Source organism: Alosa pseudoharengus, unplaced genomic scaffold (genome assembly GCF_046254945.1).
Source record: "Alosa pseudoharengus isolate Yale_2024_CS ecotype anadromous, Long Island Sound unplaced genomic scaffold, YU_APseudo_1.1 YU_APseudo_1.1_scf_24, whole genome shotgun sequence".
NCBI classification, from domain to species: domain Eukaryota; kingdom Metazoa; phylum Chordata; class Actinopteri; order Clupeiformes; family Clupeidae; genus Alosa; species Alosa pseudoharengus.
In genome coordinates, this window is record NW_027468689.1 from 6,904,453 (window position 1) to 6,916,952 (window position 12,500).

Sequence of the window (12,500 nt, forward strand, 5' to 3'; positions counted from 1 at the left end):
ATTCATTTAATTGTGGTAATCATAATAATAACGACAATAATATCAGTGCTTCTGTGCTAGGCTATGTCAGTTTGGACGAGAGTGAAAGAATGTGCTTACAGAGTTTAGCTTGGTTAAGGTATTTTCCAAATCAACAATATTTTTTTGAAGACCATCCAGTATGTTCTGAAAAAAGAACATGTCACAACATTACATAAAGGTACTAGTGCTATATAACTGTATGCACCAGTACTATATACTGTACGTGCTTATGCACAATTTCTGTACCTTAACTGACTCCTGTTGGTTATCCACTGTGGCTGGGGCAATCTATACTGGGCCTCTGAAATACTGGACAGGACTATGAATCTGTGCTGCCATCTAACGGCTTAGCTCTGACCGACGACTTCACAAACTGCCAAGAAAATATCACAATCGATGCATAAGTTATTTTTCACGTGTTCAATTTTAAATTATTACGTGAAAATGCTTTCTGACATTAATGTCCTTCTCCATAAATATGCAACCATAGACTGTTTAAATAATGCGACACTACGCATGCGGAGACATTCAGATGCTTTCTGCGTTTAGAATAAATCAACTTTTTCCTTGATGTTCTAAGTGTGTCCCTTGTGTAAGCCTGAGTTACACATTGCATAATAACAATGTTACACGAAGGAATGCAAAAGTGCTCTTCATGACGGAGTGGGGAATCCATAGGAGAACCTACCATCTCCATGGCAACCGAATCTCAGTATATCAAAGCACATTAGAATAATCAGCTTACCACAACTTTTTCTCCGTCCGCGACAAAATCGGCCAACTGTTGTACTAAAACTAAACGCACGACCCTCAACAGAAATGTTTAATCAGAATAAAATAGCCCAAATCGGTTAAATGAACTAGCTACTAAGTCAAGACTACCAACTTAACGTTAGCCAAGTTGCAGTAGCACATAGCTTAACGTTAACGTTAGCTGGCTATGACCGTCCAACTTTAAATTGGACAGATTTACGGTCTATTTGTATCGACGAAATGGTCAGTCAGAGTAAACTGTGCCATTACGATTATAAATTTACATTTCCGTTGGCTAATTCCTTAACTTCTTACTAATGCTGCATAACTAAATGATTAAGTTGGTGTAGTCCATTCGGCCACCTGCAAGTGCTAAACCGCTTTTCTCAGGATAAACATTCGGACAAATCACAACTATGGTCGCGAAGCGTCACAAACGCAGCTGTGGAACTGCACCAATCAGCAAACATCACTTGCGTCTGTAACCTTGACAACTTGGCGTATCATTGTTACTCTTTTACATACTGTCTATGAATATTACTACACGCTGATTTGCCATGTGATTTGCACAAATAAAAGACATTTTAGAAATGTTTCTCTTTTTTTAGTCAAACCTTCACGAATCCATGTTAAGTCCATAGAATCCAGAGTCGTTTATCCACAGTCGTCAAATCCGCTCATAACCATATCGGCACACTTGTGTTGCCCAGCTGTGCTGACTGTACCCAACGTATAAGTGTGAAGTGAATCGAGTGAAGTCTGATAAGCACCTGTGGGCTTCATGAGGAGTTGGTCCATTCATCTTGCACCGATAAAGTGTCCCAATTAATTGTCATGTATGACAGATTATGGAATATCTCGTCTCTTTGATGAGTCTGATTCCAGATGGGGAAAAAAAGGCTTTGGCTGCAGCCAAGAAAAAGATTGGGGGGGGGGCGGGGGCAGTAAGTTGAGTGTACTGGTGTACACCTGCACACATTTTTGTATATTTGTGTTTGCGTTTTACCAGTTTAATGTAGGAAACAAACCATGAAATGACAGAAGTAAACATAAGACTCAAATGAAGATTTAACCATTTTAATGCACAGTTCTACTCACCAATGCATGAAAGATGGAATGAACGTACAATGACATTGTTAATAAAGAACTGCCACTGATTCTTTTTTTCTTCCCCACTTTTTAAAAAAGAAAAAACACTTCACTAAAAAAAAAAAACAATTCCATCAAAACAGTTATTCTCTTCTGTGAACATTTCCCCACAGTTTTATTGAGTTCACCCACTGAGGCCTTAAACAAATCCATCCACTCAGTATCTCATCCATCCATCCATAGGCTTGCAACTCCAGCAGTCTCTATGGTGGACTCGCTCTCAATCCTCCACACAACCACTGACTTAACAACAGTTTCAGTGTTATGAGTTTTGCACAGAGGCTAGTGGACAGTAGGTTACAGGTAGGCAGAGGATGAGTGGAAGCCAGGATCATGCTGCTACTCACTGATGGCCGCCCCCCCCTCTCCTCTTAGGAGACACACACCGCGCCAGAGGGGGCGGCACCTGGGGCGCTAGCTGCGCTGGTCTGAGCGCGCTCCAGGTCAGCCGTCTGGCTGGACGCGAGGGCCTTCTTAAAGAGACGTACGCTGAGCTGCAGCAGCTCAGAGTCTCCCACTGGGGGGGTCGTGTACATCTGCTTGGTGGTGCCCTGGGGATGCAGGAGAAGTTCCTTTTTATTCATATGTTTTTACTGATTAAAGCTCGAACAAGGCAGACCACAACACACCACAGCGATGCTTTGAAAGTAAAAAGTAGAAAGGGGGTGAAAGGGAAAAATAGTGTTTCCGAATTGACAAAAGTTCACCCAGCGTTAGTGAATGTTCAGTTAACAGGGCTTAAAGCAACAGTCACCTCACCCACGCCTGAATTCCAGCAGAGACCGAGAAGTTAAAGCCCCGAGTTAATGAAAGCAAATATTACTGCGGGCTCCTTTACATCATTCTAGAGATGTTTATTTAGAATGACCATACGTGTTCTTTACCCCAGGTCATGGCACCACTGTGTAGAATTCTGGGGTATTCTCACTGTATTTTGATGTGTTCATATGTTACTTCTGTGTGTAGTATACAACGGGGAGAGGTCCATAACTTTGTCTAATACCAAAGGCCTGACCAGATGTGGACACTAAGGGAAGCTTAGGCCTGTGTCTATTTACCATCAGGAAGGTCATACAGCCCTGGGTTTAGGAACATCAGTGATAACCTGGGCCGAGGGAGATGGCGTGTTGGTTCGGGCTAGTATTTCCATCTGGTCAGAGCCAGTTTTGTACACTGCTTGGCACCTGCCACGTTGGCATGATTTACGTTTGTATGTTTTAGTATAACAGGTTGTCTCAGGTTGTCAGGGCATTCATCTAGGACCCCAATGCTAAGCGTATGCTTGCACTACCACAGATGTGCAAATGCGGGTGTTGAAAGGGGCGTTGTGGCCTACTTTGTCATTCTTCAGCAGCTGCTTGCGGATGGCGATGTCCCGCCGTGCGCTGAGGGCCTTGCAGCCAGAGCCCAGGTTGCGCAGGAGATTGGCCCGCTCCACGCGTCTGTTCAGAGCCGCCATGTTGAGAGCGCCCAGGTCATGCTCAAACAGCCGGTCAGCATCTACAAACAGATCCAGAGGGAAGACATGGTCAACACACCTGTGCGGAGGACTGCACTCCTCACACATACACAAAACTGAGTGGGGAGGACTGCACTCCTCAAACATACACAAAACTGAATGTGGTAGACAGTACATACATAATTAGTTTGAAACTTTTACCGAGTCAAATCTACTCAATCCATGACAATAGAAAAAAACAATAGAACCGCAGACGGGTACATTCAGACTTAGCGCCTTTTCTGACAAAAGAAGTTATGCAGACTGCTTTTTCAGTTTGAGAAAAAATCTGCCAGCATTCTTGTTCCAAAAAGCAGCCAGAAGCGTCTTTTTTGCAATAGGCAAAGTGACCAACGTTTCATTACGTGTGGATACAAAATATTGCGGAAGAAAAAATTGGGGTTGGGTATTGCTTTTGGTATGTTATGGTAAAGTTGTGAAGTCATGTCAAACAATTCCCTATGCTCACTAAAACGAGTCTCTTGACCGATGTTCTGTCACCTTCTTCATTTTTTACTTGTTGTCATGGGAAACCACAGGTCTCGGTAATCCGTTTGTGATTGGTCAGCTGTAAAAAAAGACCCCATGACGTATGCCGTTTTTCCGCTAGAAGTTGAATATTTATCAAGTTCTGAGCTGCAGAAAAAGACTGTTGCGGTCGCGTTTTAATAGCAGCTGCGAAAAAGAAGCTTAGTCTGAACGTACCCTAAGTAACTATAGGACAATATAACTTCCTAAGTAACTAAAGGACAGGTGATGCAATAAACAGGTTTTTTAAATCTGCTATATTCAGGGTTCGTACACCTATTCCAAGATCAAATTCAAGCACTTTTCAAGCACTTTCAAGGTCAATTTTCAAGCTTTTCCAGCACTTTACAGCGGTGGCAAATGACATTATACGAATATACTAACTCAAAATGATTTTCACTTTTTTATCATTTAAAGATGGTTTTAACAGACAAAATTGTGTTTCTTAATAGCAGGAAAAGAAATGAAAGGAAAACTTGTCATGCGTCATCTGTCTGGAAGTAGACTTTGCTTGCTATCTAACAGGCTGAGACAATATACCAAAAAAAAAAAAAAAACATTAAAAAAATAAATAAAATAGGAAAAGAAAATAATCACCCAACAAATAACTATTCTTTGCTGAATATGTGAACTCAAACTAATGTTAAGGCTGCTCTTTCATGACAGTCGAGACTGATTATGTCTCTTTCTTGCCTACAACGGCATGCAGACAGGCCTACATTTGTTATCATGAGCTACCAACCAGTAGGCTAGCAATGCGGAGATGTGACGTTGGGTGACGTAAAGATGACTGAGTTGTCATATAATTGGATAAATTTAACTTCTTGCCAAAAGGCACGATATGCACATATGCATGGTGTTTTAATGTCTTTCCACTTGTAGGGCCTATAAGCATTAAACCACAAAACTGAGCTGAAGTTTGACATGACCAAGCCAGGATTCAAATACCGAGGTCATGGGTGTTGATAGAAATGTTGCCCCCCGCGAAATACTATGGGGGTCCGGGGGCATGCCCCCAAGGAAGAAAACATTTAAAAATAACCCCTTAAATGATGACTTATGGTGAATATTGCGGAAACTAATAGATACATTTACATAAATATAATTTATACATTATAGCATAAATCACACTTAGAAATACAGCCCATTAGGCATATGGTACATTTATAAAAGAGCAAAGTAGCCTATATATGCCTATGAAAGACTTAACCATAGAGGGCTGTAATGTAAAGGCTATCATGATCATTTTGCCGTATGACGTAGAAACATTTGTTCAGTTTATAACATGTTTTGTTTATAACTTAAACCAACACACTTTTCCACAATATTCTACTTTTTAGATGCACCTGTATATTTCAAGAGCATTTTCTCCAATTGGTTTTGAGGATATTTATACTGATCTCTGCTCCATCCTTAATTAGGATATTTATACTGATCTCTGCTCCATCCTTAATTAGGATATTTATACTGATCTCTGCTCCATCTTTAATTAGGATATTTATACTGATCTCTGCTCCATCTTTAATTAGGATATTTATACTGATCTCTGCTCCATCTTTAATTAAGAATGCTCTGCTTCTCCTCATCAGAGTAGTGAATGTTGCATTTATAAATTGCAGTGTCATAGGCTGCGGAGCTTGTACCTTCTGACACAGTGAGTGTCACATCTTGTCTCTCACTCACTTGTGAGGGCCCTTTGCCTATTATTTCCCTCCCTTCTCCTAACTCTCTCCTCATTTCCACCTTTCTGCCTGATTTCCCTTCTCCCGTCTCCTGTGTAAATAACTGACCGATAATCAATATCATGCTTAGATAATATCCATATAAATATCTATTATTATCTACTATCTAGGCTACTATCAGTGCAGGTTAGCTAGCTGCAACTCCACTGAATTTCAGCATAACATTTTGAGTAGGCCTTGAAGTCAGCCTTTGTTCAGGTCTGACTATTATTTATGTTGGACAATGGATTTGTGGGTATTGAAGCTGCGTGAGACACTGTGTTGCGTCGTTAGTTAGGACATAGCTCCGCGATAGCAGTCAACTCTACTTTCGTTTTGACATGTCAGAGGTATATCTACAACTACGTGTTGCGTGAGCTGCGTTGATGCAAGGATAATGGTCTTGTCGGCTATTTTTAGTTAATGAATAAAACGAAATTTGAAGAAAGAAAGATGACCTCTATGGTAGATACAGCCATAGACATGACTGGTGCGGTTTTGCATTCACATGCCATAAAGTTTCGTCTCCCTCTTCAACCTAACTTTTTCCTTGTCTTCCAATGATTGGAGATAAGTAGCCTATTCAATAATATGTTAGCTTTAATGGCGACCTAGCTGGCAATGCATCTGTAAGACCCTAGGCCTACATGATTTCTGTTCAGCAGTCCAAAATAGCTGTTTTCTAACCAACGCTCATTGAAACGGCAACCTCACTTCATGTTGATGGTCATCTCCGACTGTGTGCAGGGGGGCGTTGCCAAGCATGAAAACAGACTGGCAGATCAGTCACATAGCCTAGAACGGTGCGCAACCGAGGACCATGGCGGAGAAGTTTTAATTTTAAACTCTCCGACGTTCTGCATCTAATAAGCTAACTATTCAGTCAGATAGCTATTTGTGTCAAAAGAAATACACTTACAATTTTAAGCATTTTCAAGCACTTTATCCGAAATGCAAGCACTTTTCAAACCTTGAAAACGCAACATTAAAATTCAAGCATTTTCAAGGATTTCAAGCACCCGTACGAACCCTGTATATTGTAGAGACTTTTAAAATGGACTTTCCTTACCCACCACCCTTTAGTTCAAGTTGCCCTGTCTTGTGAACTCACCTTTAGGGTCGTCCAGCTCGCTCTTGCAGACCTCTTTGATGCGGGCGAGGAGCTGGGGCCCAGCCAGGCGCCGCGAGACGCCCGCCCTGAGCAGCACGGCTCCCGGGGTGAACCTGAGCAGAGCCGCTCCTGGGGCCCGCGGCTCCTGCTTCTGCTTGGGCATCAGGCTGGACCAGTCCACGTCGATCACGTCCAGAGGACCTGAGGGGGCACAAGGCATGCCAGTTAGTCAACATGGGCATCAGTCGCCATGGGCATCAGTCATGGCTCCTATGCACTGGGAAAAGACCCTGCCCCAAAGTAAGAGCTAAAATGGTTATAGGAACTACGGCTACAGGAACTGCGGCTACAGGAACTACAATAGCCCCCACTTCCATGCAGTGTGAACACGTAAAAAGTTCCAGGAACTAGAAGGTGTATGTACTACAAAGAGTCCCTACAGTGGGAAAAGACCAATAGTTGATTGTACTCTACGAGATGCAGTCTTCTAAACACAATCCCAGAGTTTTGTATGCACAGCTCATATGGACAAATAGGTTTTTTTATTTTAGCCAACTCTAAGACCTTATTTAGATCAGATGGAGCTGCAGAGCTGCTTCTACATGAGCATCTAATCTTCTATGAATCGGGTCATGGACGCACCTGGGACTCTCTCATCGTCCTGCTGGTCCTCCCGTTTCTGAGCACTGTCTGCAAGAATCTCGTCCAGTTCATCATCACTGATGGGCTCGTACTCTTCACCTCCAGAGACGATCGACTGGGCGTCCTCTCCTTTCCCTTCGTCTTCTTCTGAGAGAAAGCAAACACACATCAGAAAGTTGCAGCTTTTGCATTGAGCCCTTGAGGTGACAAGCATGGGCTATGAAACTGAACTCAGAAGTACAAGACAGAACAACTTACACTTTATAAACTCTAATATGTTGTTTTGCGTAGTTGTCTTTAATATGTTGTGTTGTGTAGTTGTCTCTAATATGTTGTGTTGTGTAGTTGTACTTTTTAAACTTTAATATGTTGCGTAGTTGTCTCAAATATGTTGTGTTGTGTAGTTGTACTTTTTAAACTTTAATATGTTGTGTTGTGTAGTTGTATTGTGTAGTTGTCTCTAATTATGTTGTGTTGTGTAGTTGTGTTGTGTAGTTGTATTGTGTAGTTGTATTGTGTAGTTGTATTGTGTAGTTGTATCTAATTATGTTGTGTTGTGTAGTTGTATTGTGTAGTTGTATTGTGTAGTTGTATCTAATTATGTTGTGTAGTTGTGTTGTGCAGTTGTGTTGTGCAGTTGTGCAGTTGTATTGTGCAGTTGTGTAGTTGTGTAGTTGTGTTGGCCTGTAGTTGTGTAGTTGTGTTGGCCTGTAGTTGTGTAGTTGTGTTGTGCAGTTGTGTTGTGCAGTTGTGTTGTGCAGTTGTGTTGTGCAGTTGTGTTGTGCAGTTGTGTTGTGCAGTTGTGTTGTGCAGTTGTGTTGTGCAGTTGTGTTGTGCAGTTCTGTTGTGCAGTTGTGTTGTGCAGTTGTGTTGTGTAGTTGTGTTGTGCAGTTGTGCAGTTGTGTAGTTGTGCAGTTGTGTTGTGCAGTTGTGCAGTTGTGCAGTTGTGTAGTTGTGTTGTGCAGTTGTGTGTTGCTTACCGTCAAGGCTGTCCCCCTTTTCTTCTTCAGCAGCCTCGGCTTGAGCGTGCGCACTGTCCACTGGCTTGTCAGGATTAATGGCAACAGTCTCCCGTGGCAACAGGGGCTCGTAGTCGGGGCGCTCCATGCGTCCGTCACCTCTGCCCTTGGGGTCTCCGTGCGCCACGGGGTCGATGGGGAGCAGTCTCTCCCGTTCGCCACGCTCACGCTCCCTCTCGCGCTCCCTCTCGCGCTCGCGTTGCTCCCGCTCCCTCTCGCGATGCTCGCGCTCCCTCTCCGCACGCTCGCGCTCCCGCTCGCGCTCCAAGCGCTCGTGCACGGCGCCGGACAGGAGTCCCTCGGGCAGCAGGCGCTCGCGCTCCCGAGGCTCCCGCATGTTGTCCCGCTCGCGCTCGCGGATGGGCTCGCGGTTGGCGCCCCGGTGGGGCAGCAGCGGCTCTCGGGGCCCGCGGGGTGCCCAGTCCCTCTGCGGCTCTTGCTCCCAGTCCCTGGGCTGCTGGGGGACCCCAGCCGGACTGAGGCCCAGGCCGAGGCCCAGACCCAGGCCCAGGCCCAGACCCAGACCGAGCCCCGGGGGCCCTGGCGGCTGCCTCGGGTCCTTGCGGTCGAAGACGTCGCGCTCGCGGTCACGCTCTCGGCTGTCGTAGGAGCCCGCACGAGAGCGCGCCTGCCGCTCGGACTCGGGGGAGCTTCGTCGGGAACTGTGGCTTCGGGAGTCCTGGCGATCTAGAGGAGGACGAGCAGGGAGGAAAGAAAAGCATTTGAAGTTAACCGTCAATGAAAACCTGGAGATGTTGCGCTGGTCTCACCTGATGACGTGTGTGTGTGTGTGTGTGTGTGTGTGTGTGTGTGTGTGTGCATGGAGATGTTGCGCTGGTCTCACCTGATGACGTGTGTGTGTGTGTGTATGTGTGTACAATGTGTTTGTGGAGATGCTGCACTAGTCTCTCCTGATGACGTGAGTGTGTGGAGATGTTGCGCTGGTCTCACCTGATAACGTGTGTGTGTGTGTGAGTGTGTGGAGATGTTGCGCTGGTCTCACCTGATGACGTGCTGCGACTGGGCTCTCCTCTCCTCAGCTGATCGATGCGGGACTTCCTCTCGGCTCCAACCGGCTCCCCGACCGCCGCCCTCTCCCGTTCGCGCTCCCGCTCGCGTTCCCGATCCCTCTCCCTCTCGCGCTCTCGTTCCCTCTCGCGCTCGCGGTCCCGGGCTGCGTTGCCCACCGGCGGGCGTCCCCTCCTCGCCCTGGGCACCTGCGGGTTCTCGTCTCGGTGCGCCTCGCCGGAGGGTGACCGCAGGCGGCGGGAGGAGCGCTGGCCGGGCGCGTTGCCTAGGACACCGGGCCGCACACCGGCGGGGTGCGTGTCCATCGGCGCGTTGGCCAGGAGCGGCTTGCGCAGCATGTGCTGGGGCAGTAGAGGCTGCAGCGGGGGCGTGGGCAACAGCATGGGGGGGTCGGGGAGCAGCGGGGCGATGGGGGGGTCAGTCCTGCCCCGTCCGAGCCGCCTGCTGGGGAGCGCCTCGGCGGGCAGCAGGGTCCTGGGCTCTGGGATGGGCTGGACCGGGGGCGGAGGAGGAGGCGGGGGGGGCGGCGGAGGCGGCTCGCCGCGGTCAGGGACGTCCTCGTCGGACCAGTCGCTGAGCGGCAGGGTCAGGGGCGAGCGCTGGCTGGCCGCCAGGACCCTCTGGGACAGCAGGTCCTCCTTGTTGATGGGCGGTGGCGTGCGTGGGCCCCGGCGAGACCGCTTGCTGAGCGGGTGGTGTCCGGCTCCGGGCTCGTCCTCCGACGCGTCCGAGTCTCCGCCCCGCGAGCGCTTGCGCTTCTTGTCCAGCGCTTTCTTCTTGGGCACCTTCCTCGGGGAGAGCAGGGGAGGAGGCGGGCTGCTGACCACGGGCTCCGGGTTGAAGCGCTCGTCACGTCCGGCGACACCGCCTGCCCGGTCCTCCTCGCGCCGGTTCTTCTTCAGGCCTTTCTTCTGGCCTTTGGTCTTCTTCTTGCCCTCCTCGTGGCCCGCTACCACGGGCAGCTCGCGCTCCTCTGCGGCCGGAACGGGGACGCTGGCGGGGGGACTGGCCTCTCGTTCCTTGCCCCTCCTGGTGTCCGACGCGGCCGAAACGCCCTCCTGCTCTCCGCGGCGGTCGGCGCCGCCTCCGCGGGCCTCTTCGTGGGCTCGTCCACGCACGTCCTTCTTGTCTGGGCGCCGGTCTTCCTCCTTCCAGCGGGAGGGCTTTTCCTCAGCGGCCACGCGGGGCGGAGGAGGGGGGGAGCGGGGAGGGTCTTGAGGGCGGACCACCTGACTCAACAGGCGGTGCTTCTCACCTGTACGCGCGCGCACACACACACACACACACACACACACACACACACACACACACACACACACACACACACACACACACAAATACAGAGAAAAAAAGTTTTATGCAACTTATGGCAACTTGTTCAGCTTTTTTTCAGCTTTTTCATTTAAATTCTGAGCTGCCAAAGCTCAGACAGACAGTCCATCAGTCCGACAATCAGTCCTACCTTTTTCCTCTGCGCTGTTATAGCCATCGCTGTCCGCAGGGCTGGTCTCGCGGGCACGTTTGGGAGACGAGCGGGGGCTGGGTGTGGTCTCCACTCGGTGTCTCTTACGACTACAAACACAGAGAATGGACAAAACACAAAGTTAAGACATTTCAGCTGCACCCAAACAAAAGCAACTACAAAAAAGTACTACAAAAATAAGTGTCATGTTTATCTGTGTCTGAACTAATGGGCCTTGAGCCTTTGAGCCGTGTTTACCAGAGGGGTATTTCACAAAACCTAGATAAGGGATTAAGCTAGGATTGTTGGTCATCCTGGCTAAATCTTGCTTCACAAAAGAGATGGCACATAAGTTACCAGGGGGATTTATTCTGTGGCCCCTAGCCTGACGCTAGGTCAAGCCTCGCTTGACCTTGCTTATTTATCTTGGATTTCTTAATTCTGCCTTTGTGAAATACCCCTCTGGTCTCTAAGATTCATGTTTATCAGTGTTTGAACTAAGTTTGAGCCTTGTTGTTGTTGTTGTTGTTGTTGTTTACCTGGCCTTGCGCTCCTCGACAGAATCTCGGACGGGGCGGTCATCTCTGGTGTCGTCTCTCCTCTCTCTGCGCTCCTCTCTTCCCTTCTCCCTCTCCTCCCACTCCCTCTGCCGCTCCCTCTCTCTCTGCTCGCGCTCGCGTTCTCTCTCCTTCCTCTCCCGCTCCCTCTCCCTCTCTCGCTCCTCTCTCTCCCTCTCGCGTTCCTCCCTCTCCCTCTCTCTCTCTCGCTCCTCCCGCTCCCTCTCTCGCTCCCGTTCTCTCTCGCGCTCCCGCTCCCTCTCCCGGTCCCGTTCTCGGACCCTCTCGCGCTCTCGCTCCGCCTCGCGCTCCCTCTCTTTCTCCTTCTCTTTCTCCTTCTCTTTCTCTTTCTCCTTCTCCCTCTCGCGCTCGCGGTCACGCTCGCGCTCCCGGGGGCGCTCGTCTCGCCGATCGTCGGCCCTCTCCGTCCTGCGCTCGTCCCTCCGCTCCTCGCGCTCCGGCTCCTCTCCGCGGCTCTGGTGTCGGCCAGGGGAGGGCGCCCTCACTTCTGCATCACACACACACACACACACACACACACACACACACACAGACACACACACACACACACACACACACACGCAAAAGATAAAAATGTTAACTCCTATCCTCACACTTCATATGATTACTTTTTAAGGTATGAAAACATGAAAAGAAAAAAAAAAAAAAGAAAAAAAGTACTGTGTTAAGGGAGGAGCTATTTCATTATTTTAATAGGATTTTGTTCACCTATAACTAACCAATTTAAAATGCAAAATGGACCTTTCAACGATAAAAAGCAGCTAAATTATTTGATCGAATGAAATGCCTTTCATTACAAGCCCTGTTGGTAAATGGGTTGAGATTGAAAGCGCCTCACCTCTGTCCCGGTTGTCCCTGCGCTCGCGGTCGGCATGGCCACTCCTGCGGTCATAGGAGGAGTCTCGGGCCTGCTCGCCTCTCGGCCGCTCGTTGCCATAGCGATCGGTGGTCCGCTCATTACCTCGGTCGGTGGCCTTGCTGTCGCCTCC

The 12,500-nt window shown here is 48.3% G+C and overlaps 1 protein-coding gene across 6 annotated transcripts in view; it reads right to left on the reverse strand.

Annotated features, from left to right (window-relative positions):
* Positions 1-1,835: 1,835 nt before the first annotated feature.
* Positions 1,836-12,500, reverse strand: part of zc3h13 (zinc finger CCCH-type containing 13) — a 19,664-nt gene continuing 8,999 nt past the window's right edge. For 5 of the 6 annotated variants that reach the window (XM_076302955.1, XM_076302957.1, XM_076302954.1 and 2 more), the window contains 9 exons: positions 12,350-12,500; positions 11,473-11,998; positions 10,934-11,043; positions 9,446-10,726; positions 8,404-9,129; positions 7,424-7,570; positions 6,782-6,982; positions 3,260-3,423; positions 1,836-2,474 (listed from right to left, as the gene is read on the reverse strand). The exon at positions 12,350-12,500 is cut by the window's right edge and continues 104 nt beyond it. In XM_076302955.1, coding sequence (XP_076159070.1) covers positions 2,295-2,474; positions 3,260-3,423; positions 6,782-6,982; positions 7,424-7,570; positions 8,404-9,129; positions 9,446-10,726; positions 10,934-11,043; positions 11,473-11,998; positions 12,350-12,500 — 3,486 coding nt within the window. In that variant the 3' untranslated portion in view covers positions 1,836-2,294. The remainder of the gene's footprint in view (positions 2,475-3,259; positions 3,424-6,781; positions 6,983-7,423; positions 7,571-8,403; positions 9,130-9,445; positions 10,727-10,933; positions 11,044-11,472; positions 11,999-12,349) is intronic. The other variant, XM_076302956.1, reaches the window with a different exon arrangement.